The 23751-nt window shown below is 48.6% G+C and overlaps 3 protein-coding genes across 3 annotated transcripts in view; 2 read left to right on the forward strand and 1 right to left on the reverse strand.

Moving 5' to 3' along the window:
* The window catches only part of DET1 (DET1 partner of COP1 E3 ubiquitin ligase), a 57105-nt gene extending 55474 nt beyond the window's left edge, over positions 1 to 1631 (forward strand). Inside the window, exon 5 of the mRNA XM_019460201.2 lies at positions 1531 to 1631. Within this exon, the coding sequence (XP_019315746.2) occupies positions 1531 to 1576 (46 nt within the window). The 3' untranslated portion in view covers positions 1577 to 1631. The remainder of the gene's footprint in view (positions 1 to 1530) is intronic.
* Positions 961 to 11965, reverse strand: MRPS11 (mitochondrial ribosomal protein S11). Its single transcript, XM_019460206.2, has 6 exons — positions 11846 to 11965; positions 11597 to 11719; positions 6001 to 6099; positions 3105 to 3234; positions 2043 to 2108; positions 961 to 1349 (listed from the first exon to the last, which is right to left on the reverse strand). The coding sequence occupies exons 1-6, from the start codon at positions 11908 to 11910 to the stop codon at positions 1242 to 1244; spliced, it is 591 nt and encodes a 196-aa protein (XP_019315751.2). The 5' UTR covers positions 11911 to 11965; the 3' UTR covers positions 961 to 1241.
* A 295-nt stretch (positions 11966 to 12260) lies between these two features.
* MRPL46 (mitochondrial ribosomal protein L46) lies at positions 12261 to 21806 on the forward strand. The gene is made up of 4 exons (XM_019460204.2): positions 12261 to 12529; positions 13825 to 14014; positions 14788 to 14961; positions 21426 to 21806. Exons 1-4 carry the CDS (start codon positions 12302 to 12304, stop codon positions 21677 to 21679), a joined length of 846 nt encoding a protein of 281 aa, XP_019315749.1. The 5' UTR covers positions 12261 to 12301; the 3' UTR covers positions 21680 to 21806.
* Positions 21807 to 23751: the final 1945 nt, after the last annotated feature.

A 23751-nucleotide genomic window follows, 5' to 3' on the forward strand; every position in this document is an offset into this window, starting at 1 on the left:
GTTGGGTTTCTTCAGTCAAGGGTCACAAGTCAGCCTCAGGTCCTTCCGAGGACAGAAGAGAAGGCAGTAGGGAGACAGTTTTTCCTTCTAAACTCACACCCAGCCTGTGGTCTTTCTCCCCTCTAACCCTGCATATCACAGGTGCTTTCCTGTTTGAGACAGCGCCTGTGGATGAAGTCCCAGGAGTTCAGGCAGATGACATTGCTTGGCCGGCTGGGCCCAGATGTGGGACTGCACGGCGCCCACCTCTCTGTGCTCGGCAGGCCCTTCCTGCAGCCTTGTTCACATGGGAGAAATGGCGTGTGTGGACGCTCTGGATGCTGGCCGGCTGTCCAGGGAGGCCGGGTCCCTCCTGCCGGGTCTCCAGACCCCTCACCCTCAGCTCCCGCGTGGTATCCGGGGAGCCCAGAGCCCATCAGCGAGCAGCCAGTCCTGCCTGGGGTTCCCAGGCTGAGCCCACTGGTGTCCACACCTTCTGGGCTCCCCACCAATTCCTGCTCCTGCCCACCCCTCCACCCACCCGATTTTCTAGAGAATCCCATCTTACACCCCTCTATCTCTTCCCTTTAGGGTCCCCCAATCTTGGGTGCTGGGGATGCTGAAGGGCTTGGGTGGGCGTCAGGTGACTTCGCTGTGGGGAAGCTGTGACTGTCCACACTTATGGAACCTGAGCTCAGGCAGGGTCCTCCTCCACCACGGGCGCGAACTTTAGACGTGTCTGCTAACAGTAGGATCTTCTACTCCCACGATACTCCAGAGGTAGGAGGCAAAAAGCCCTCGGTTTGGGGCCCGAAAGGACATACCTGAAACCAATGAGGAGGCTATCTGATAAACAACAGCTCAGACTTCCCTTTTCAGCCTCTGTCTAGGCTCTCACCTCGATCCACGATCACTTTCTCACTGTCAGAAGGCAGCGGGGAACGCTGTTTGCAACTCTGGAAGAGAGCACGCACGAACCACTGCAAGTGTGGAGACATTTTTATTTTTGCAGAGCAGAGGCGGCATTTCCTGGTTGGAGTCTGGGCATCAGCCACCCTGGGGCTCCTCTTGAGTCACTTCTGGGTACCGGTCTCCAGTCGAAGGAACAAGTGAGAAGACCACATGAGGGGGCAAAGCTCTGTCTTACTCCCTGAGGGTCTCCGGCAAGCCCTCCTCTGGAGAGAGCTCTGACAGTGTGCTTTCTACGAGGTCCAGCTGGAGGCGGGACTTGAGGTCACGTTCAGGGGCAGGCTTCCTTTCCGTCACAGCCTCCGAGCCTTCCTGGGGCGGCAGCCATTGTGCGGGATGGGGGTGTTGTCTGTGATTGAGATCACTTCCAGGCCCCCCATGGTCAGTCCCTTGATGGCAGACTAGAAGGGGCAGAAGGAACAGTAGAATGGCATGGTCCCAGAGACGGTGACTCAGCATGTCCAGACGGGCCTTGGAGAGGGCGGGGTGGGGCTTTCATACCTACAATCCTGACTCTGATCTCTCCCAAAGGACTCCCGACCAAACCCCTTAACCACGTCCTCGATGCTTCCATTTCTCTAGGTGCACCGACCACTTCCCACTGTGTGCTTTGGAATCTGACAACTAAGAGTATCTGTAAACCCCAACACCCTGTAAGCATTACGCTTTTGTTGTTTCCTCTGCCTGGAACGTCCTCTGTCTCCCCCCACACCTGGCTAATACCTTGCTATTCTTGAAAAGTCAGTAAAGATGTCACCTCTGGGGGAATACCCCGTGGGCGCCCAACACGCTGGGCACAAGCTTTACCACGGCACCTGCTGTCTGTGCCGAGGGGTCCGTCTGTGACAGCCCCCGGGGAGCACCTTTCTATTCCCAGTGCCTGGCACACAGCAGGCACTCAATAAGTGTCTGATGAGTTAAACTAAGTGATCTGGGCATGCTTTTGAGAAGCTTAGTAGGTTCGAAGACCAGAAAGAAACTGAAGCCCTCATGGAAATCCACCACAGGGTTTTCCCAGTCTCCTGACTCTGCGCTCAAGCCCCGTTTCTCTCAGGAAGGAAGCGCACACCCTGCGGAGACCCCGGCTCACTTACCAAGCGCCCTGGCCCCAGGCCTTTCACCACCACTCGGATGTGGGTCACGCCCTTCCCGGCAGCTTTCTGGAGAGGAAGAAAGAGTGTCAGTGCTCTAGGGAGAGAACTGCTCCATCAGATCTGTTGCTACTGCTATGGACCAAGAGGGTTATGAGCTCCAGGGAAGAGGCAGAACACAGGGAAGGCAGCAAAGGCCACAGTGCAGGGCAGACACCGGCAGAGAGCATGGAACTTGTCAAACCCTAGGTCAGCACTGCCACCTGATGGAGATTTCTAGATATCGCTTCCGTGTTCTCAGGGGAGCGAATGCAGATTTTTAAGGTTGAGCCTAAATACTAAGTAACCCACTTAAAAAGTGTTATTTTAAATTTTAAGGGTTATCATTGAAAAGTTTCTTTCCTGATTATAAAGGCTGTTCATTATAGAAAGTCTGGAAAACACAAAGAAGTCCACTCAACCTGCCACGCAGAGGTCACTGTTAACGCTGGCATATTTTAGTGTATACAGTCTGTCCAGTGGTGGACACTTAACACATTCTGATGGTCATTTATACATAGCAAATACTATTTTGGGGCATCCAGCTTTGTTTGCAGGCTCAAGTTTTCCTTCAGGAAATACTTCCAATTTGGCAGAGTGTGAACCTTTGTAAGGCCCGTGCTACGGCAGCCCGGGCACAGGCCGTGGTTCTAGACCAGTTACTCTGAGCGAGGCCCACACTCTGGATCTTAACTGGCTCTTAAAAACGTGGGTAATACTGAGCATCTTCTGAGGAAGGATCATGGAAGCAGAGTGCCCGCTGTACAGCAGATGGTCAATAAATATACAAATAGGCGCACACTGCCAATTTGCTTCTAGAGAGGTCTGCAGCAGTTCACAATCAGACTGGTACTTCGTGAGAGAAAAGAGGTCCCTTCAAACTGCCCCCGATGTTAGGGTATCGAACAGCAGTTGGCAAACACCACTGCTCCTGGGGGACTAGTTCAAGGAGAAGCTCCCTCCCAGGGATCAGGCCTGCACAAACCAGCACACACCGCAGGGGGCGCCAGAGAGACACACGCTTACCGCGGCCGCAGCTATGCCTGCTGTTTGTGCGGCGATGCCGGTGCCCTTCTTGGCATTCCGGAATCCCTCGGTGCCACAGGACGCGCGGGCGAGGGGCTGGTGGGCGGCAGAGACCACCTGGATCTGCGTGCTGGGAAAGCAGGGAGGCACACAGGACACAGCACTGGTCAGGGAAATAACACTAAGCCAGGCCCTTGCACGCCTGGCTGAGAAAGAGAAAGGCACTCGACTGCTTGCCCTCTGAACTTGTCAGATGAATGTTCTGAACTCCTACAGGAGGCGTCAGGAAGCGTCCCAATCACCCCCTGAACCCCATCAAAATCTGACACGTCACAGAATCTAAGGACAGCTCAGGTATGGACTGCATGTGTGTGTCCTCCCCAAACTCATGTTCAAATCCTAATCCCAAATGTGACGGTATTTGGAGGAGGGGACTTTGAGAGGTGAGTAGGTCACGAGCGTACAGCCCCCGCGAGCAGGGTCAGTGCTCTGTTTTATAAAAGGGACCCCGAGAGCTCCCTCACCCCTTCCATCATGTGAGGACACAACGCGAAGCCGGCCACCTGTGACTCAGAGGAACTCTCACCGGAACCCCACCGCGCTGGCTCCCTGATGCCCGACTCCAGCCTCTGGAACTGTGAGGCATCCACGTCTGCCGTCTAAGCCCCTGTTTGTGGTGGTTTTAGTAGGCCGAGCTAACACAGGCTGTACAGTCTGGAGTGGGCAAGTGTCATCCAGAAGGGCGGAACGTTTCCCTCCTAGTGTCTTCCCTGTGGCCAGTGTCTAGACTTGATATCCCTGTTTGGCTTTTTTCCCTAAGAAGTTAGATGTTTTATATCAGGTAACTTAAAAAAAAAAACCAAAAAAGGCTTTTGTTAGGGGAAGTTTTAAATATACACAAAAACAATAGAAAAGTATATGAACACCCATGGGCCCAACACCCAGCTTCAGGAATTATTAACCCATATCCAATTTAGTCTCATCTATAAATCCTGCTTCCACTCCGGTCTTCCCCCACGATGGGTTATTTTGAAACAAATCCGAGACCCAACATCTCATTGGTAAATATTTCAGTATTTAGTTCTAAAAGATAATGACTTTGAAAAAAATACCACAAAACCATGATCATACCTTAAAAAGTGAGCAATACTACCATATTGGATAATTTTTTTTAAGTAGGCTTCATGCCCAGTGCTGAGCCCAATGTGGGTCTTGAACCCATGACCCTGAGATCAAGACCTGAGCTGAGATCAAGAGTCGGACGTTTAACCAACTGAGCCACCCAGGCGACCCTCCTGTTGGACAATTTTAATGCTAATGACACTCTGTTCCATGACCAAAAGACTTTTTTTTAGAGAAGTGAATTTTTTTATGGTCATCTCTAACTGACTTCAAGAAATAGTTAGCCATGGGTGCCTGGGTGGCTCAGTTGCTTAAGTGTCCGACTTTGGCTCAGGTCATGATCTCGCAGTTCATGAGTTCGAGCCCTGTGTCAGGCTCTCTGCTGTGAGTGCAGAGCCGACCTCCCTCTCTCTCTGCCCCTCCCCTGCACGCGCGCGCTCTCTTTCTCTCTCTCAAAAATAAACATAAAAAAAAAAGAAATACTTAGACATACTTATTTCCCCTCGGTCAACACTGCTCTGCTTTCTGGCCTGAAGGGGCTCAGGGGACCCTAGGCGGCCCCGGGTTCGGGCAGTCTGCTTGCTGGCCTGGCTATGACCCTGTTGGCCCGGCTACGAACTGCCATTTCCCCTGGCAGGGCTTCCTGGGTTTTCTGTACTGAACAGAGCACAAGAGAGCTGCCTGTCCCTGACACAACTTCAGCAGACGGACAGGGTGGGCCACAGAGGCTCGAACAAGCACAGCTAACCCACGTCCTTATTAGCCTGAGAGGGGGAGCCAGAAATCCGGCTGCTCTCATTTTGAGCTTATCAGACGAATGCTGGGTGAATCCTGCAGCGTCTCACGTGTGCCCCACGCCCCATCCCTGACCACCAACAGTCTCCCGTGTGGTGCTCTGAATCGCGTCATGGGCAGGCTGAGACCAAACAGTGACCCCACCTCCATGTGGGGGCCTGGCCTGCAAAGCTGTCCTCAACGTCAGCAAGGCTTCTGTTGCCATTACACAGCCGGGAAGTCCCTGGGCACCCACCCGTCAGCCACTCAGAATACTAGTCTTGTCACATTAAATCACTATTCTTGTTTAGCCCTACAAGGTGAGAGGTCAACGCACAGTGGCCCAAGGCGAGTATTTCAAAGGGACAATGCTTATTTGGAGATGGACATTTTGGTTAGTTTGTAAATAAATTGCATACTCTTCAACCGCCTCTCTCATTTATGTATCACCCATTCGCTGTTCCCCATTGCACAGTAACACTAAACAAACACCTCAATAAACACTCTCTCCAGCTCTGGAGCAGAACCAGGAAATACTACTCCCAAGAAAGGCAAAGAAAGCTTATCAACGTAGTATGCCCAACCTAGTTCACACTCTCGTGAAATCTGAATAAACTTTTTTTGACAGCGAGAGGGTGCAAGTGAGTGAGGGGCAGAGAGAGGGAGGGAGAGAGAGAGAATCCCAAGAGGGGCACAGAGAGAGAGAGAGAGAGACGGTCAATCTCACCCGATATGGGACTCGAACCACGAGACCGTGAGATCATGACCTGAGCAGAAGTCAGAGCTTAATGACTGAGCCACCCAGGCACCCTGAATAAACTTTATATAAAGACAGAGGTGGATTCCCCCCAAAAAAGGAGGGAGGAGTGCCGGGGGGGGGGGGGCGTGTTCATCAACACTGCCCTGTGGAACTCGGCCCTCCCTCCCCGCCGGGGTTGCCCTCCCCCACGAAGGGGACAGAAGCCCCCACGAGACCTGCCCAGGCGCTCCTACCACTTACTTGTTGTAGGATGCTTTAATGTGTGCGATCGGGATCTCCTCGAATTTCTTTCCTGCCCACCTCAGAGGGCTCTCCTGTCCTGGAACTGGAGGGTAAATGCTGCAATTAAAGAAACACTTTAGGTGAATCCTGATTTTTTTGTTTTAAGACCACAAAGAACAGCAGTCTGCCACCCGGACCTGCTCCTGTGGCAGCTGCCCCCAATCCGTCCGGTGCCACTGCCGTTATGGGTGAACACCATGCTTCAGTGGTCTTTTCTTGTGTGCTGACTCTGGACACTCCTAGTGAGTTTCTGCTAGGAGAAGAGAATTTCATCCACGCTCTTGACCCTCCCCCATCCCTTCTTGTACGATCAGATCTCTATTTTCAATTCTCTATGGGCCACTCTCTGCAATTAAAAAAAAATAAGGTAAAATCTCTATTTCTGGTTTTAGGTGGCATCTTGACTCTCTATTTAATAAAAAAAAGACAATATAATATCATTACTATTAAAAAAAAAAAAATAAAGCCAGTATCCCCTATGAGAGACATCAGCATGCCTTTTCTGTAAAGGGCCAGATAATAGACAATTTAGGGTTTGCTGGCCATGAAGTTTCTGTTGCAACTACTCGGCTTTGCCGCTGGGAGTACAAAAGCAGCCACAGACCACGGTAAATTAATGGGTGGGACAATGTTCCAGTAAAATGTTATTTATGAAAAACCAGGAAACTGGCCAGATTTGAGCAGGGGCCCAGTTTTCCAAGCTGGTTGAATAGCAGAATCACGTGGTTGTGATGCCTAGGCCCCACGCCTGACTTCTGGAAGGGGCCGAGAATCTATTTCTAAAATATCCCTGGTGAAGCAGATACGAACTCAGGCTGAGAGCAGTGACCTAGACGTTGTGTGGGGCTCAAGTTTTTTCTCTAGCTCAGTCGAATCTGTCCTCTGGCCATCTCTAGGTCAGTACTCTTATTTGCAGGTGGAGACACGGAGGTACAAACAGGGGAGCAGGGTGAGCAAGGGAAGCCAGGCTTTGGGCTTAGGAGACCTGCCTCAGTTCAAAGCTCTGTTCACCATGCTGTGCTTTCTTTGTTCAAACACACACAGCTGTGACTCAACATTCCAGACCTGAGTAAACCTACTGCTGTATCCCGCCTACACGCAGGAATCAGACGGTGTTTGTACCTCCCACAGCCTCCTGAAATCCAGTGGATGCTGGGTTAGAAAATACTCTACTAGAGGATCACGGTCCTGCCCCGGAGCCCCACCTGCTTTCCTAGATAGTTTCAAAAAACAAAACAGAAAATAACACAACGGTATTCAAGAGTTACAAGTGTGCTCCCTCCTGCTAGGGCAGACTTTGGAGGTGATTCAGCCCCTCAGCAGGTCACTGGCTTTTCAACCTACAAGCCAAGACGGATGTAGGATGTGGATGAGGCTCTGCGATGACATCAATGTTTAAAACATCATCATTTCCCCTACTGGCTTGGGGTCCAAAAACTTAAGGCTACCCAAGATTGAATGTACCAGTGCACTGCCTTTTATACACAGCAAGGGTTCTCAGCTAGGGAGGGTTTGGAATGTGAACCATTTTAATCGAAGGCACGGACAAGATCGGGCCTCTAAGCCAACCAGGTCCACTGTACAGATGAATGAGTGGTTCACCGCAGGGAAGCCCAGACAAAGGAAAGACAAAGCCTTCGGGTGCGGGTCTGCAGCCTCTTCACACCCGTCCTCATACCAGGGAGAGGGAGAGAGGCCTGTACACACGGCGTCTCTTTGGAAGGGTGGGGACTGAAAACAGCCGCTGCTCTCTCTGCTGAAGGGCTGGAAAGTGGGGGCGGGGGGTCTGACTTCCACTGCAAGCACCTGAGGCATGGGTGTGTGCTGGGCCCTGCATGCCACCAACCCAAACTGACCCTGACAGCCTGGCAGGTGCTGGAACCTGGGCAGGGGAGACTGCAGTTCCGCTCCTGGATAAAGAAGGCCTGGTCTCCTGCTCTTCAGCCCACTTTCTCATTACGGCTGGAGAGGATTTTTTTTTTTTTTTTTTTTTTAATTTTTTTTATTTTTGGGACAGAGAGAGACAGAGCATGAACGGGGGAGGGGCAGAGAGAGAGGGAGACACAGAATCAGAAACAGGCTCCAGGCTCCGAGCCATCAGCCCAGAGCCTGACGCGGGGCTCGAACTCACGGACCGCGAGATCGTGACCTGGCTGAAGTCGGACGCTTAACCGACTGCGCCACCCAGGCGCCCCGAGAGGATTTTTTTTTAAATGTAAATAAATGTAGAAAAACGCAGAGGTCATAGCTCCTGGCTTACCACTCCTATCATAATTGTATGTATGGTATATACGGCTTCTGTTTCTTGACCTCCTTTTCTCCAGTGACCCTGTGTCCTCTATCCTAGCCTGGCTACTTACTCCTGTGGTCATACCTGGCCTTTGTCATTACCACGTCTGCAGCCTCATCACCTTGGTTTCAAGCACCACTCAGGCCACCGGCTGCAGGCGCACCCGCAGAACCTCACGCCGGGAACCCTTCAAGCCCACTGATTCTCCCCACTCGTATGCTTCCCCCCACCAAGGCCTTCACTTCTCTCCTGGCCTCCAGTAAATTCCACCACTGGCCAATCATTACAATCACTCCCTCGCGTACCCCTTCAATCCTCTGCCTCCTCTCCATCGTACCCTCCTGGCAAACCCTAACCCCGGCCGACCCATCTCTGCAGCCATTCTGAGCCTGGGCGTGCATCTGCACAGCTGACTAGAGAAAAATACACACCAGTGTCGACTGGCCTCTCCACGTATCATGGTTTCTCAACTTTAGCACTAGTGACATTTTGGGCAGGACAATTCTTTGTTGGGAGGGGCTGGCCTGCACGCTGTGGCGTGTACAGCAGCGTCCTCGGCCTCTACCCGCTGTCCCTCCAGTGTCCTGAGTTGTGACAATCAACAATGTCTTCAGATACTGCTAAAAGTCCTTTTGGAGGCCCAATCGCCCCAGTTGAGAGCCGCCGCTTTATTTTAATGACTTCTGACATCAAGTGGGCCCTCAGCACTGCCTGGCGACCGGCTCTGTATGCATGTCCCCAGTTCAATTATCCTTCTTCCACTCTCCTGGATGACGCTTTATACCTTCCTTTGTCTCCTTCAACCTCCTCCTGCTTTCTGATTCCTCACAGCCAGCTGATGACCTTGACAGGGAAATACAGGCAATCAGAATTTCTGCCAGCTTCCTCTACCAAACATCTGTGCCCACAATCTTTGCCTTCTCTCCTCTTTGGATGCTCCACTTGTGTTAGCCTCTCAAGGACACCACTCCAGCAACGTTTCCACCCCATATCCTTCCCGTCGGTAAAGCATGCTGTCATTTCCCCAACCTAAAAACAGACAAGAACCTCTTGATCCCAAAGCCTCCCGGAGCTACTGCCCATGTCTTGATTCCCTCTTAAAAGAACTGACTGTACTTGCCGTTTTTTTCCATCTCCTGCTCTCCTTGAACCCGCTCCAATCAGACTTTAGCCCTATGACTCCACCAAAAATGCTCTGGGCAAGGTCACTAACCAACTCACGATGTTAAATCCCATAAGCAGATCTGCCATCAACACAGTGACTTACCCTATCGACAACATCTGACACAGCTGATCTCTCTGCCCCTGAACTACATTAAAAAAAAAAAAAAATCCCTCTAGGTTTCCTCACTACTCTGTGGAATGTCCTTCTTTGTCTCTTTTGCTGGTTCTTCATCATCTCCTAAATTTCTAAACATAAGAAGACTCCAGGTTTCAGTCCTTGGACCTCTTATCTTTACCTACACTTATACTCTTGATGACCTTGTACAGTCTTGTGGTTTTAAACACCATCTATACGATGAATCTCCTAAATGTGTGTCTCTAGCTCCAGCAGTCCCCTGAACTCCATTTATAAAAGCCTACACTGTATCTCCACTGGATGTTAATTAAGCACCTCAAACATAACCACCCAAAACCAAACTCTTACAATCTTCCTGTCTTAGGTACAATTCCACCTTTCCTGCCGTTTAGGCCAAAAATTTTACAGCATTCCTTCATTCCTCTCTTTTTCTCACACCTTACACGGACACATCCTGTTGGCGTCACTTTCTGTGTGTTCCACCCAGACAGCTGTCATCCTGGTCCAAGCCACCATCGTTTCCTGCCTGGATTATTTCAATAATCTTCTAATCGCTTACAGGACTCCTCCCAGTTTCCATCCTTGCTTCCCCATAGTTCAATATCAACACAGCAGCCAAAGGGACTCTTTCAAATGAAGAAACATCATGTCAACCCTGTACTCAAAGTTCTCCAGCGGCTTCCCAACTCATTCAGTGTCAAGACTGAAGTCCTCACGAAGTCCTACAAGGCCATACAGATGCAGCCCTGCATGCCTGCTGCACCACTCACCCCCTTCCCCCATCTCTTGCATTACTCCTCACTCCACACTGACCTTCCTACTCTTCCTCCTGGACAACAGACACACTCTCGCCATGTCATGTCCTCGTGTTGTACGTATTTCTTATTTATTGGTCCCCTATCCATTAGAACTTAAGTTCTATGGGGGCAGGGTTTTGGGGTGTTTGGTCACTGATGTGTCCCAACACCTCAAACAATGCCTGATGTTGCTGAAAGACTCCAGCAGGATCCTGGCTTAAATTCTTTCAGCGGCTCAGGGTGAAAGCCCCACTGTTACAGAGAAGACCTCAGCATTCTTACTCCTTCTTTTGCTGCCCTCCTCTGCCATCACTCTCCCCCGCCCCCAAACATACCACGTCCTTTCATACTGATGCCTTTACATATTAGCTTTGCCTAAAATGATCCTTTTCACATTGTCCAGTTGAACTCCCGTTCAATTCAGTTCTTAGCCCCATGTTATCTTCCTGGCAGAACTTGCCTGATTTCCTCAGGAGTGGGGCATCTCTTCCTTCACACTTCCAAGCAACCATTTCTTACCTCCAGTACACTACTGACCACATTATGCTGAAAATTCTTGCACATCTGTCTTCCCTAGTACTCTGGGAACTGCTTGTGCGTTAGAATGATCTTTTGTATTTGTGTTCTCAGCACCTAGCACAGTGCCTGGCACCAAATAGGTTTTCAGTAAACGCGTGTTAAATGCATGTGATGGCACACAGGGGTGGTGGCACTGATTGAAAGCAAGGTGCCAATCCCTAGGGCTCAGCACAAAAGCCACCCTGCACCAACGCAACAATCTACACCACAGCCTAGAGCCTCCTGTCCCCCCAACCCCCCGCCCCGCTCCCCCGCTTTCTATTTTGTATCCGAGCCCAGGGAAAATTGTTAGTCTGCCGGGATACCTCTCAGAGAGAAACGAGGTGACATCTACTTTACACTTCCGACATTCACTCATTCATTCATCAGACTGTTAACAGAGCATCCACTTTGTGCCCAGGCGCATCTCATGTGATCCTCACAGCGTCTCTCGGTATCCTTTCCATTCGTAGGCGAGAAAGCTGAGTCTGAGAGATTAATTTGCATAAGGTCCCAAAGATGGTAAGTGGCAGAGTTGGGGATTGACTGGTTCTCTGACTTTGGTCGGTGGAATGGGTCTTCCGTGGGCTAGACTTAAATGGCTCTCACCTGAAGCTGCTGCGGCTCGGAGCCGGAGCGGCCGCCTTCTCCTCAACTTCCTGCTTGGCCGCCGCATCTTGTAGCTGCCGGGCGCCGGTGCGGATGATGGAGGCTGGCGCCCCAGCCACGACCCTGCGGGGAAGGAAATCTCGGTGAGGTCCAGGCCTAACGGCGACTGCAGTCCGGGCGGCTCAGGGACACGGGCAGCAGCGCAGTCGCGGGGGTAGAGGTGGGTTCGGAGGGGGTGATCATTCTTACCCGGGCGTCGGTGACCGAGCCCAAGACCACAAGAGCCAAGACCCCGTCTTTCGAACCACCTGCATGACTTGAATTGACCCCTGTCAGCTCCCGTCCGCGCGACCCCGGAAACTGGCGTAGCTGGAGCGGCGCCAGCACCACGAGCGCTTGTGGGGGGGGGCTTAGAAGGAAAGTCATCTCATTCCTCTTCGAAGGGTTTATTAAAGATTTTTTTGTTCCAATTTAAATACTCCGCAATAACTTCAGTTTATAGTGCCAACTGGGAGTGTCTTCCCTTTTCCCTAATCGTCTAACATGATATCTTCGCTCACCTCCCCCCCATATTGGAATGGTTCGTTCTAGTAGGTCCCGGGACGGAGCTCTTTCCGTCTTGCCGCTGCCGCGCTGCCTTGTGGGAGCATGGGATTGGCCTAGGATGCCGCGGGGAGCCGCGGTACCTTGTGGGAGAGCAGAAGAATGGCGGCGCCCGTAAGGCGGACTCTGTTAGAGGCGGCGAAGGGCTGGCGGCGGTTCGAGGGGCACTGGGCCGGTAGCCTTGGCTCTCGCAGCGTGGCCCTTGCGGCCGCACCCTTGAGCAGCGGGTCTCCATGGCGCTTGGTGGGCGCGTTGTGCCTGCAGCGGCCACCGTTGGTCTCGAAGCCGCTGACCCCATTGCAGGAAGAGATGGCGGCTCTGCTACAGCAGGTAGGATTGAGGCGCAGCTCACGGCTTCTAGGAGGCTCTTGGGGGAACCAATAGAGACACGTGGGCCTGGGTTCCATCACGACTCCGGCACCAGTTACTCCGAGTGTCCTTGGGCAAGTCTTATCTCCTCTCAGAACTTCAGGGTATTTACCTGCGCACTGGTATCTACCTTCCTTGGTTGTTTTGGTGCATAGAAGGCGTTCATTAAAAGATAGTTTGTTTTCCTTGTTCTTTATTGTCACGTTAGGCAGCTCTTGGAGAATGGTTTCCCTTTTCATTGCACACGCTAGGTATGCGGTGGTGAAGAAGACGGACGTCTCTCTCCTAGGTCGTCAATAATTTAGAGAGGAGAGAGTCTGATGTGATGTTTTAGGAGAAGGCAGTGGGCACATCGATAAAATGGTGCGATCAAGGCTGTCTGAGGGCCAAGTGAGAAAACAAGGGCAAGTATTCAGTGTAGTGGCTGCGAGAGGCTTAAATCCCCTCAGATACTGACTGAAGGTGGTTGTTTTCCCAGAGTCTGAGATGTTTTGCGTCTTGGCTACTGAGAGTTCGAAACTTTAGTTTGTGCTTTTTACTTGGTTTATTAGTTTATTCTGCAAACACTTTATTAATCATTTTATAGATAACCCATTACCACCTGCTTTGTACAGACACTGTGCTAAGTGGTAGGCACGCAGTAGTGAGTAAGACAGACATGCCTTTGGTTTTCAGACTATTCAGTCTAGCGGAGGTGGACCAAGTCAGTATCCAAATAATCACATGACTGTATAACTGCAGATCTTGTTAAGTGTCATAAAGGAAGATACAGGATACTGTAAAAGGTTTAACAGGGGTATCTAATTTGATTTTATGGGCGGTGTCAAGGAATATCTCCCCAAGAAAGTGATATTTAAATTGAAATCTGAAGGATAAGCAGGAATTTCTTAGAAAAACACGAGGGACAACATTCTAGGAAGAGGGGACAGTGCCTGTACAAATTCTGTGAGGCAGGAAAACCCATGATGAGATTTTGATAGAAGACTGACAGGACGGGAGCATAGTAAGTGGGCAGGAAATGCCTGTCCCAGTTTTCTGTTCTTTGAAGCAGCTTGACCTTCAGTCACCTTCTAACATTGTAGCAAATGTAGCCCAAGCCCAAAGTGCAGGTGACCTTTCTTCTTTGGTTCTTTTTCCATGGTGTTTTGATTGTATGTCTGGTTATGATGAGTGGTAAAGTTCTTTGTCAAGCGTGCTATAGCTCTGTTTTCTACTCTGCCTGTGGTTTTCTTTTTTTGTCCTTTTAATTTTCCCAGATTGAGGTAGAGAGAAGTATGTATTCAGACCATGAGCTTCGTGCTTTGGATGAAGCCCAGCGACTGGCAAAGAGGAAAGCTGACTTGTATGATGAAGAAGCAGATGAACAGAATGTACTGTTGGTGCAGGATTTGGAAGATGTATGGGAGCAGAAATTCCTACAGTTCAAACCTGGAGCTCGCATAACAGGTTTGTGGTCTTTTCAGGCCAGCAAGAGACAAGGGAAGGGGGTGGTTAGGTATTTTGGTTCCCAGACAGAGAACATTTGCTTAGCCGTTACTTTGTGTTGTAAGTAACAAGTAATTGCAAAACTTCTTTCAGGTTGGCGAAGAATAAATTATTTTCCCTGTTCCTCACATCTGCGCTAATATCATTTTTAAAGGCCTTTGTTATTTTTGAGTGGGAGGTAAGGGTGCTGGTGGGATAGCCTCTTCTCTCTCAGTTGAACTTCATGAATGTTACCTGAGTTTAACTCCAGTTTGTGAGTGAGAACAGGAGGGAGATTAAACCTTTCCCATTAGTTTCCTGTGTTTTATCTGAAATCCTTCCTAAAGCAGAGGATTGAGCCCTCTTATCTTAGTTCATACGTGAAGACTGAAGAACAGAGAAAGTCGGGCCTAATGAAGTCAGTAATAGTGTCAAACCCAGCGAAGTTGTGGTGTTTGAAGTAGTGTGGGTGTAGCTTCTTTTCCAAAGGCTCAAAGAACTTTGTGTTGTGCTCCTCAAAGGAGAAGTTCAGCTTTTGGTCTTCTCTTCTTACATTGTAGTTTTCTCAAGACTGTGAGACCCTGCCCTAAAAGAGGTACGAATTAGATGCGTCAGGGTTGTAATTTGATTGTAAGAGGACAGATGTTGTGGCTTCGAGGTACAGTCTGCCTCAAAGGAAGATTGTAAAATTCTGTTCTCCTTGGTTCTGGCAGATCACAGACTTCTTGTCTTTTTTGGCCCCCTTTTCTTCACAGAAGCTGATGAAAAGAACGACAGAACCTCGCTGCACCGGAAGCTAGACAGGAACCTTGTTCTATTGGTCAAAGAGAAGCTTGGAGACAAGGATGTGTGGCTACTTCCCCAGGCCGAGTGGCAGCCTGGGGAGACCCTCCGAGGAACAGCTGAGCGAACCCTGGCCACACTGTCAGGTGAGTTCTCTGCCCTCCTCTGAACCTCACAAGACTCCCTTCCGACTCAGTCCCAGGCTGACTTACGAGGATGGCTTTAAGGGTTGGAGGTGGGTCATTGATGGAAACTTTGATGTCTCTAAACATTTCAGCTAGAAAGAATTCTTATGTCTTCTTTTCTTTCTTTATATTATAGCACATCGGTCTTATTGATGGCAGAAGAAACAATTCTTTCTTTCACTTGTAAAATGTATTCGCTTTATTGAACTCTATATATTTTTTTCTACGCTTTGTGTGGGTTGAATTTTTTCCCCCCTAAAATCTACATTTTCATTCTCTGACTACTAACATCCACATGGCAGCTGCTTCTGAAGGGAAAGGAAGAGGTCCATCTACAGGTTTGGATCTTGAAGTTTCAGTCAGTGGCCCTTTTCTTTATAAAGACTCTGAGGGTCTTAGTGCCAAACCAGGAAGGTTGGAGAAACTGCTGGCTTGGCCGAGTGGATCTTGTTGTTTGGCCTTCACCTCGTCTGCGGAACTCAGGAGTGTGGTTGTATGTCCTTCCTCCCCGCATGCCTCTGTTTCCGCAGACCGTTGTTGCAAAGTGGTGCTTCTTCGTGGTTGCCCTTCATCAGTAAATTTAACAACTGCTTTCGTAGCTGAAGAGCGGAGAGCTTCAGCTTCTCAGTAAGACTTGTTGTCTTCCCAACAGAGTATAAAACATTCATCTTCAGGTTTCCACGCTTTTACGTATTCCACAGGGATGGATTGTTCTAGTACTTTTCCTGGTTTCGTTGGCCCAGATCTTCTCTTGAGCCCACTGTTGTGAAATACTTTATCGTAGTGGGTCGCTACGACGGATCCTGCCGTCTTGGTGGGTCCTACTCGTTGCCTTCGGTGGGATTTCTGTCTCCATTTGGAACACCAGTGAAACTAACAGTGCAGACAGTATTTGCAGGATCAATATCTACAGTAAAATGGTTTTCAGTTTTTACACCACTGAAAGCTTCATTATTTATTGTTCATAAAACAGATCAGGAGTTGCTGTTTGGCTTTCTCTTTTCCCACGTTTTTGATTATTTTAATCTGGATTTCTTGAGGAAGTGGATTTTCTTTAATCTCTGCATAGGATGGATGTTTTCCTGATCTGCTTTGTGTAGAGTTATCTTTTCCTCTTTTTTTTTTTTTTTTAAGCTACAGCATTGTGCTGAGAGGCTAAATGACATGAAGTGTCTTTAGCTCTTTCATATTTAGAATATGGTCTGTCACAGATTCACTCTTTAGCCCATACTTCAGATCTTGAAGAAGTACTCAGCCTTCTAGAACCTCTGTTTCTAAGTCACTGTGTTCTAAAATTAGCTTTGAAGTTTGAGTGTCTCTTTGAAAATGAGGACATTTTTCATTTCCTTGGCTGTCTGCTGTCATTTTGAGGAAGATATTTTGGTGGCTCAGTATTTGACAGACTGTATTATCCTTGATGAAGCTGTTTCTCCTCAGATTTAGGTTCTGCCTCAGGGCCCAGCACAGAGGCAGCCAATTGAAAAGTACCCAGACTTTCTATGAAAGAGGCTTATTTGCTTATCTTCAAATAGTTGGCTTGAGGGGCAAGCATTCAATTCAACACAAATCTAGGGGGCTGCTCAAATACCCCCTGGGGACGCTGGCAGGCGCCATTCCTATTCCTTCTCTGCTCCCCCCCCCCCCCCCCCCCTTTTAAAATTTTAGTGTGTACTTTCAAAAGTGAGAATCCTGCCACGCTCAGCTTGCACCTCTTCTTATCCTGGCAGCCTTGCTTACTGGCCCGACACTTAACTCAGTTACCCAGCTAGAAACCTCAGAGTTCTCTTTGGCTTCGGTCTGACCTCCAGAGCTTCTTGAGTCCTGTCTGGTCTGAATATTCCTCTCTTTATTCTCACAGCTTTAGCTGTCACCCCTTTTGCTTCTCACCAGATCAGGGGTTCTCAGCCTTGGCACTGTTGACATTGGGGCTGGGTAATTCTTTGTGGGGGCTGTTCTGAGCGTTGTAGGATTCGGTAGCATCCCTGACCTCTACCTGCTAGATGCCAGTAGCACTCGCCCGTCCTCCACTCCCCGTAGTGTGACAGCCATGACAACCAAAAATGTCCCTAGATGTTGCCACGTATTACCTGGGGAGTCAAGTCACGGTCGTTGAGAACCACTGCACTGGACCTTTGAAATAGTTGCCCAAAAAGTTCCCCCTTGCTTTCATGTCATGCTCTTCAGTGTTGCCAGAATGAGCGTTCAGACACAGGTCCCTTGTCCCTTCTCTGCCTGGGTTTCCCATAAAGGTTCAGACTTTGGAGCATGGCCCACAAATCCGTTTGCTCTGGTCCTGAGGTTGCCGGTCTTCCATCTGGCCGCACATCGCCGTATATTCTGAATTCCAACCCAGCAGACCTTCTGCGTTCCTCGAATAACGTGGTCATGTGTGCGTCTCTGTTTTGTGGCATGCTGGTCTCTGACCGGAGCGGTTTACTCCTCCCTGGTCTGACTGCTCAATTTTGAAGACTCAGCTTGTACATTGTACCTTCCGTGGTAGAACCTTCTCCAAGCCCCTTGGTAGACAGAGCTACTCCTCCTTCTAGGCTTCCATAGAATTTGTGTGTGCCTTTATTCATTTTATGCAACAAACATTTACTCTGAGCCTGCTGTTTGCCGGATGCTCTTCAGGCAGTGGGGTCACAGCGACGAACAGGACACTACCCCAGCTCTGTGCGAGCTTGTGTTCTAGTGGAGAATACGCCCTTTCACTTCTTCCATCGCCTGGCAATTGTTTATCGACACCTTTCTCTCCCCAGCTAGAATTCTGACTCCCTTGGAGGGACGGACAGTATCTGTTCTTCCCCATCATCCCAGCTCCCATCAGGTACCTGGCTCACTGCTCGCGTGTTTACCGAGGATGTAGATTTGGCAGGATCGGTTCCCAGTCACCTTACTTGCCCTGCCACCGGCACAAGCACGTGCTAACGAAGCAGCAGCCCCGTCGGGCCTTCCCCAATCTGCAAGAGAGGGGGTGAGACAGAATGGAGTGGGTGGGGACCTTAGCTGTGCTCCCATGTCCTCAGCTGTCACCTAGGAGGTGGCATCTGGGTTTCTCGCCAGGATCACTGTGTTCAGATCCTCTGCTTCTCTCACACAGTCATGACTGATGCTGGCTCAGCTCTGCCTCCTGTGAGCCACGTGGACAGGCTTCCATCTCGGCACCCACTTTCCTCCTTTTAATATTCCTGTTGCAATAATTAAATGTGAGGGGAAATGTATAAAAGAGGTACTGACATTAAATGGGTGCATAACAAACAAAATGTGTTGATTGCGAAGTTATTAAAATGGTAAATAATACAAAATGATTAAAGTGGCGAAGAAAAGCTCACGAAATATAAAAGTATATGTATGTGTAAAAGTCGGAGTCCATTTATTTCCTGCTTGTTGGCACCTCCCTTCCCAAGTCCTTCTGCAAGATGGAATTCCTAGAGGTGGGCTAAATGCTCAAGGATGGCCACTTAACGATTTGATAAGTACGACCCAGTTGTCCTGCAGAGTGTCCGTAACATTTGACCTTTTCAGGAGTGGTGTAGTGGAGCGTCTGTTTGTCTAGACCCCACCAACATATGTAATCATCTCTTTTTAATTTTTGCCTATCTTTGTAAAACATCTCTTCTGGATTAGGGTTTTCCTGATTGCTAGTGAGATTGACCATGTTTTCAAGTGTTTATTGGCATTTCAAGTGTTTATTATTTGTGAGTGCCTATTTAAACTTTTTTAATGTTTATTTTAAAATTTTTTTTTTTTTTTAATTTTTAAAATGTTTATTTGTTATTTTTGAGAGAGAGTGAGAGAGAGACAGAGCACGAGCAGGGCACGGCAGAGAGAGAGGGAGACAGAATCTGAAGCAGGCTCCAGGCTCGGCTCTGTCAGCACAGAGCCCAGTGCAGGGCTCAGATGTCATGAACTACTAAATCATGACTTGAGCCGAAGTTGGATGTCCAACCGACTGAGCCACCCAAGCGCCCCTGTTTATTTATTTTTGGAAGAGGGAGCGAGACAGCTTGAGTTGGGGAGAGGCAGAGAGAGAGGGAGACACAAAAGCCAAAGCAGGCTCCAGGCTCTGAGCTGTCAGCACAGAGCCTGATGTGGGGATTGAACTCACTAACCAACTGCAAGACTGTGACCTGAGCCGAAGTCGTATGCTTAACCTACTGAGCACCACGGCTCCACTGTGAGTGCGTATTTAGATTCTTTGCTCATTTTATAATGAACCATTTCTTTTTTCATATTGTTTGGCTTATATTTTTAATCTGTTTTTCCAGATTATAGAGAAATAATACATATTCATTGAAATAAGTGAAAAATTCAGGAAAGTATAAAGAAACTTTCTAATAACTCCATCACCGGTAGATACCCATTGCTGACGTGTGTGTGTGTGTGTGTGTGTGTGTGTGTGTTGCAGGTGAGCTCACCTCATACATAAATTCCTCATGTGATGCTAATAGTGTTTTTTGTTTGTTTTGGTTTTAGTATTGAGAGAAGCAATTCATTATATGTGGTGCCTAGTAAATGTAATATGGGATAAGAAATAATTTTCTGTCTCAGAGCAGTTACACCATTAACACTTTTTGGTGTATCCTGTTAGAAATCACAAGCACAGGGGTGCCTGGGTGGCTCAGTCGGTTGAGCGTCCAACTTTGGCTCCGGTCATGATCTCTCAGTTTGTGGGTTCGAGCCCCACGTCAGGCTCTGTGCTGAAAGCTCGGAGTCTGGAGCCCTCTTCAGATTCTGTGCCTCTCTCTCTCTCTGTCCCTCCCCTGCTCACACTCTGTCTCTCTCTCAAAAATAAATATTAAAAAAAAAATGAGAAAACAAAAAAGAAATCACAAGCACATACATATCCTGTCCGGTTTTTGTTCTCCACGTAGTAGGAACACGGTTCCATGCCTCCGTTTTCTCAGCTCGTAAGCATCTCTCTGTATCAGCGCGGGAAGCCATAGCTTACGCTTTCTGACACCAGCCAGTGGTTTCATAATAGGCTTGTACCGCAGTTCTCCTTACCAGTCTGTTGCTTTTTACAAATAAGCTGGAGTGAGCATCCACTAATACTCGCCTTTGCTCATGTGCGCAGAGAAGCCATCTGGGGGGATCAAGTTCTAGAAGCAGAGTCTCTGGATGAAAGGGTACGCCTACTTGAAATTGATAACTCTCATCAAAGGTGACGGTTAATACTAATTTCTACCCTGGCAACATACACGAGAGTGCTGGTTTTTCTCTTATCCTTGACAGGCAGCTTATAGCTCAAAGTTTTGGGATTTGGGTAATAATGACACGTTGTTGTTTGAATTTACGTTTCTTTAATTGAATAAGACTGAGCATCTTTCAAAGAGTTTATAGGTCAGTGATATTTATTTTTGTGTGGAAGGTCCTGTTTATATGCTTAGTTCATTTTTCTTCTAGATTTGTTGGCTTCTTCCTCATTGATCTCTAAGTACTTCTTACACCTGAAGATATTCTATTGTGGAGCGTGTCAAAAATATTTTTCTCAGTGTGTCATTTTTATCTTTCACTTTTATGCTTTGTTTTTCCTGGTAAAAATTTTATGTAAATACATAGTTTTCTGTTCTGATTTTTTGAATTTTGTGTCTTGGTTAGGGTTTTCCCTCTCGAAAATGATACGGAAAGTATCCCACAGTTTTTTCTAGTACTCTTTTGGCTTCTTTTTTCATTAATGAAAAATTTGAAGAGACAGAACAATTCAGGAAGTATTAAACATCCGTGATCCAGAATGAACAATGCTTTTATGAAAGTTAAATGTCTGTTGTTAAATCTTGGATCTGTATGGTGTCAATTTTGATATGAGGACTGAGATTGGTGGAATCCAGCTTTATTTTTCCTCTTCAGCCAGTTCTCCAGATGCCATTTAGTAATTAATGCTTGGTTGGGGTTAACCCTTCGTTATAGATTGCAGATAATATCTATCCATCTGTCTTTGTCTTTTAACTTTGGTTATGTTTTCACCCTACGGAAGTCAAATTGGGTCTTTTTCATGCTTTTCAAGTAACCCTCCCTTTAAGAGGCTAATGAGCTTTGCTTTACAGATACCAAGTGTCTCGGTCCTTCATCAGCAGACAGTGGCCGGGCTGAGTCTAGAAGCTTGGTGCTGTGACTCCAGGTAGTGGCATTTGAACTGCATTGCTGACTTCAGTTTGAAGGCAGTATCCTGGCAAGTGTGATGGACCCAGCGCATCTGGAGCCGGAGCCCGAGGCCACGGGCCAGGAGCATTTGGATGGAGACGGGAAGAGGCTCTTCAGGAATGACCCTCATCCTTACTCCTCACTCCTCACTCCCAGGGATTGCTTTTACCTCTCATGGGAAATGGCTCTCACAGAGACCCCCTGTGACTTGGGGAGCCAGAGTGAACAGGTGGGTGTGTCCTTATCTTCCAATTCTGTTTCTTCCCCATCCCCCCCTTCAGAAAAAAAAGTGGAAGCCAAGTTCCTGGGAAACGCCCCCTGTGGCCACTACAAGTTCAAGTTCCCTCAGGCAATGCGGACCGAGAGTAGCCTCGGGGCCAGAGTATTCTTCTTCAAAGCGCTGCTCCTAACCAGAGGAGACTTCTCCCAGGCCTGGAAGAAGGGCCAGCATGTCTGGGTCTGTAAGGAAGAGCTGGGCGACTATTTGAAACCGAAGTACCTGGCCCAGGTTAGGAGATTTCTCTTGGACCTCTGACGAACAGTGCTGCTGTGGACAGTGCTCGAACAGGCCTGCGACCGGGGCCTCAAGGACACTATGTGCTGGCTCCGTCTTTGCAGGGAACATCGTGCAACCAACTCAGAAATAAACGAGTTTATTCTTGTGTGGGTCTTGGCTGATTTCTCCTTTGAGAACGACTGGCTTTTCCCTGTGAAGAGAGGGCCGTCTCTTAGGGCGCCTTTCGCTTGTGTCCAAGCTGATAATTGAGTGTTGCGTTACTTCATAGTGAATCAGCTGGCTCCCTGGGCCCAGAAAGAGAACCCAGGGAAGGAAACTGAACTTCTAAAAGCCTTGAGGTCTGTGAAAGCTTCTAGGCTCAGGCAAAAAAAGAAAAAACGAGTTCTGTGTCTTAGCCTCTATCCATTTTGTGTTTTTCTCCCTTTGTACTTGATATGAAAGTCTAGCCTAGGAAATAATTTCTTCCTTTGTTTTTTTCTTTTGGTTTTTATTTTCTTTTTTCATTTTTTTTAAACATTTTATATTTAAGCAGAATTTAATCATATCTGTTCTGAGACAGTCATGTGAATAAGCAGGTTGGACTTATCTCCCTTTTATCAATGGTGGAATCTTGGCCGCACAGGACTTGGCCCCAAGTCTTAACGGCACTGAGGGTGCAGGAGGAGAATGCTGATCTCTTGCCTCTGCGTTGGGGCTCTTGATCCCTCCCTGTGTTGCTTGAGTGATCACTGGTCGCTGGCACACGGAGGGCACCCAGGGAACATTTGCTAAACGAGTGGAAGAGAGGGAGCGTCTCAGGCCTGCCTGTGTCTGCACAGGATAGTGGTTCCACTAGCAAGGCTCCCTGGCTCCCAGTCCTGGCTCCCAGCTCCCTGGTTTCCTCTCACACAGCCTTCTGGGTTGAACAGATGGGCCCGTGTGATGTAAGCTAGCGGACTGGGATTTCTGTTTCTGCTTCAGACGTAGCCTTGTGTTCTTCCCCGGGGTCAGGGAGATTGCTTTCCGAGGTCAAAGTTGAGGTGTCTCCTCCTGACAATGCCCTCCTTCCCATGTACCTCCTGCACGTGCTCTTTCCCCTCATTGCAGATGGAGATGTCCCCTAGCTGAGGCTTGCTGATTTCATGGGCAGTAGTGCCACCCTGGGAGTGAAACCTGGCCACCAGGAGAGGGTAAGTCCAGACAGGACCAGGAGTGCATTTCTCTTTCTGGGATTTGGAGTGAGTTGTAGAGGTGAACATATTTGCCACCTCAGGGAACTCCAGCCTAGAAGAGAAGGGATCCCCAGGGTGAGGTGGAGACTGTTTTTAAGACTGTGATGTCATGATTTATATGTGTGTGTGTGTGTGTGTGTGTATAAGAATGTATATTTTTGTTCTCTGTACCTATTCCTTGCACAGAACTCCTATGCAATTAGTGGTTTTGAGAGCAATCAAAGTTGTCTTTTGTTACGTTAACGAGGTGAAGTTTAGAAAGCCCCTTGGTAACCTAAGGATGGGAGCTGATTGCTGGGGAAGCCAACCTTGTGACCGAGAGTTGGAACTTTTAGTCCAACCCCGTGACCTAGGAGGGAGAAGGGCAGGAGTTGGAGTTCAATCACCAGTGGCCAATGATGTAGTCAGTCTTGCCTATGAAATGAACCCTTCATAAAAATCCGAAAGGATAGTGGATGGTCTTCTGACAGCTTCTGGGGTTGGTGAGCACATGGGAATTTGGGGAGGGTGGCGCACTCCAAGACAGCATGGTGTTTCTGTACCCTTTCCCGTAGCTTGCCCAGCGCATCTCTTCTATCTGGCCGCTCCTGAGTTAGGTCCTTTGATAATAAACCAGTATTCTAATAAGTAACGTATTTCTTGGAGTTCTGTGAGCCAATCTAGCAAATTAAGGGAACCCAAGATGGGAGGTCCTTGGAACATCTGATTGAACCAGTTGTCTGGAAGCACAAGTACCTGGACAGGAGATTGGCATCTCAGGGATTGGAGGGGGTGGGGTGGGGTGGGGGAATCTGGTAGGATGGAGCCCTTAACCTGTGAGATCTGATGTTCCCTCCAGGTAGATGGTATCAGAATTGAGCTGAATTGTAGGACGTGCAG

Source organism: Panthera pardus, unplaced genomic scaffold, assembly GCF_024362965.1.
Source record: "Panthera pardus isolate Hobbes unplaced genomic scaffold, ASM2436296v1 HiC_scaffold_23, whole genome shotgun sequence".
NCBI classification, from domain to species: Eukaryota; Metazoa; Chordata; class Mammalia; order Carnivora; family Felidae; genus Panthera; species Panthera pardus.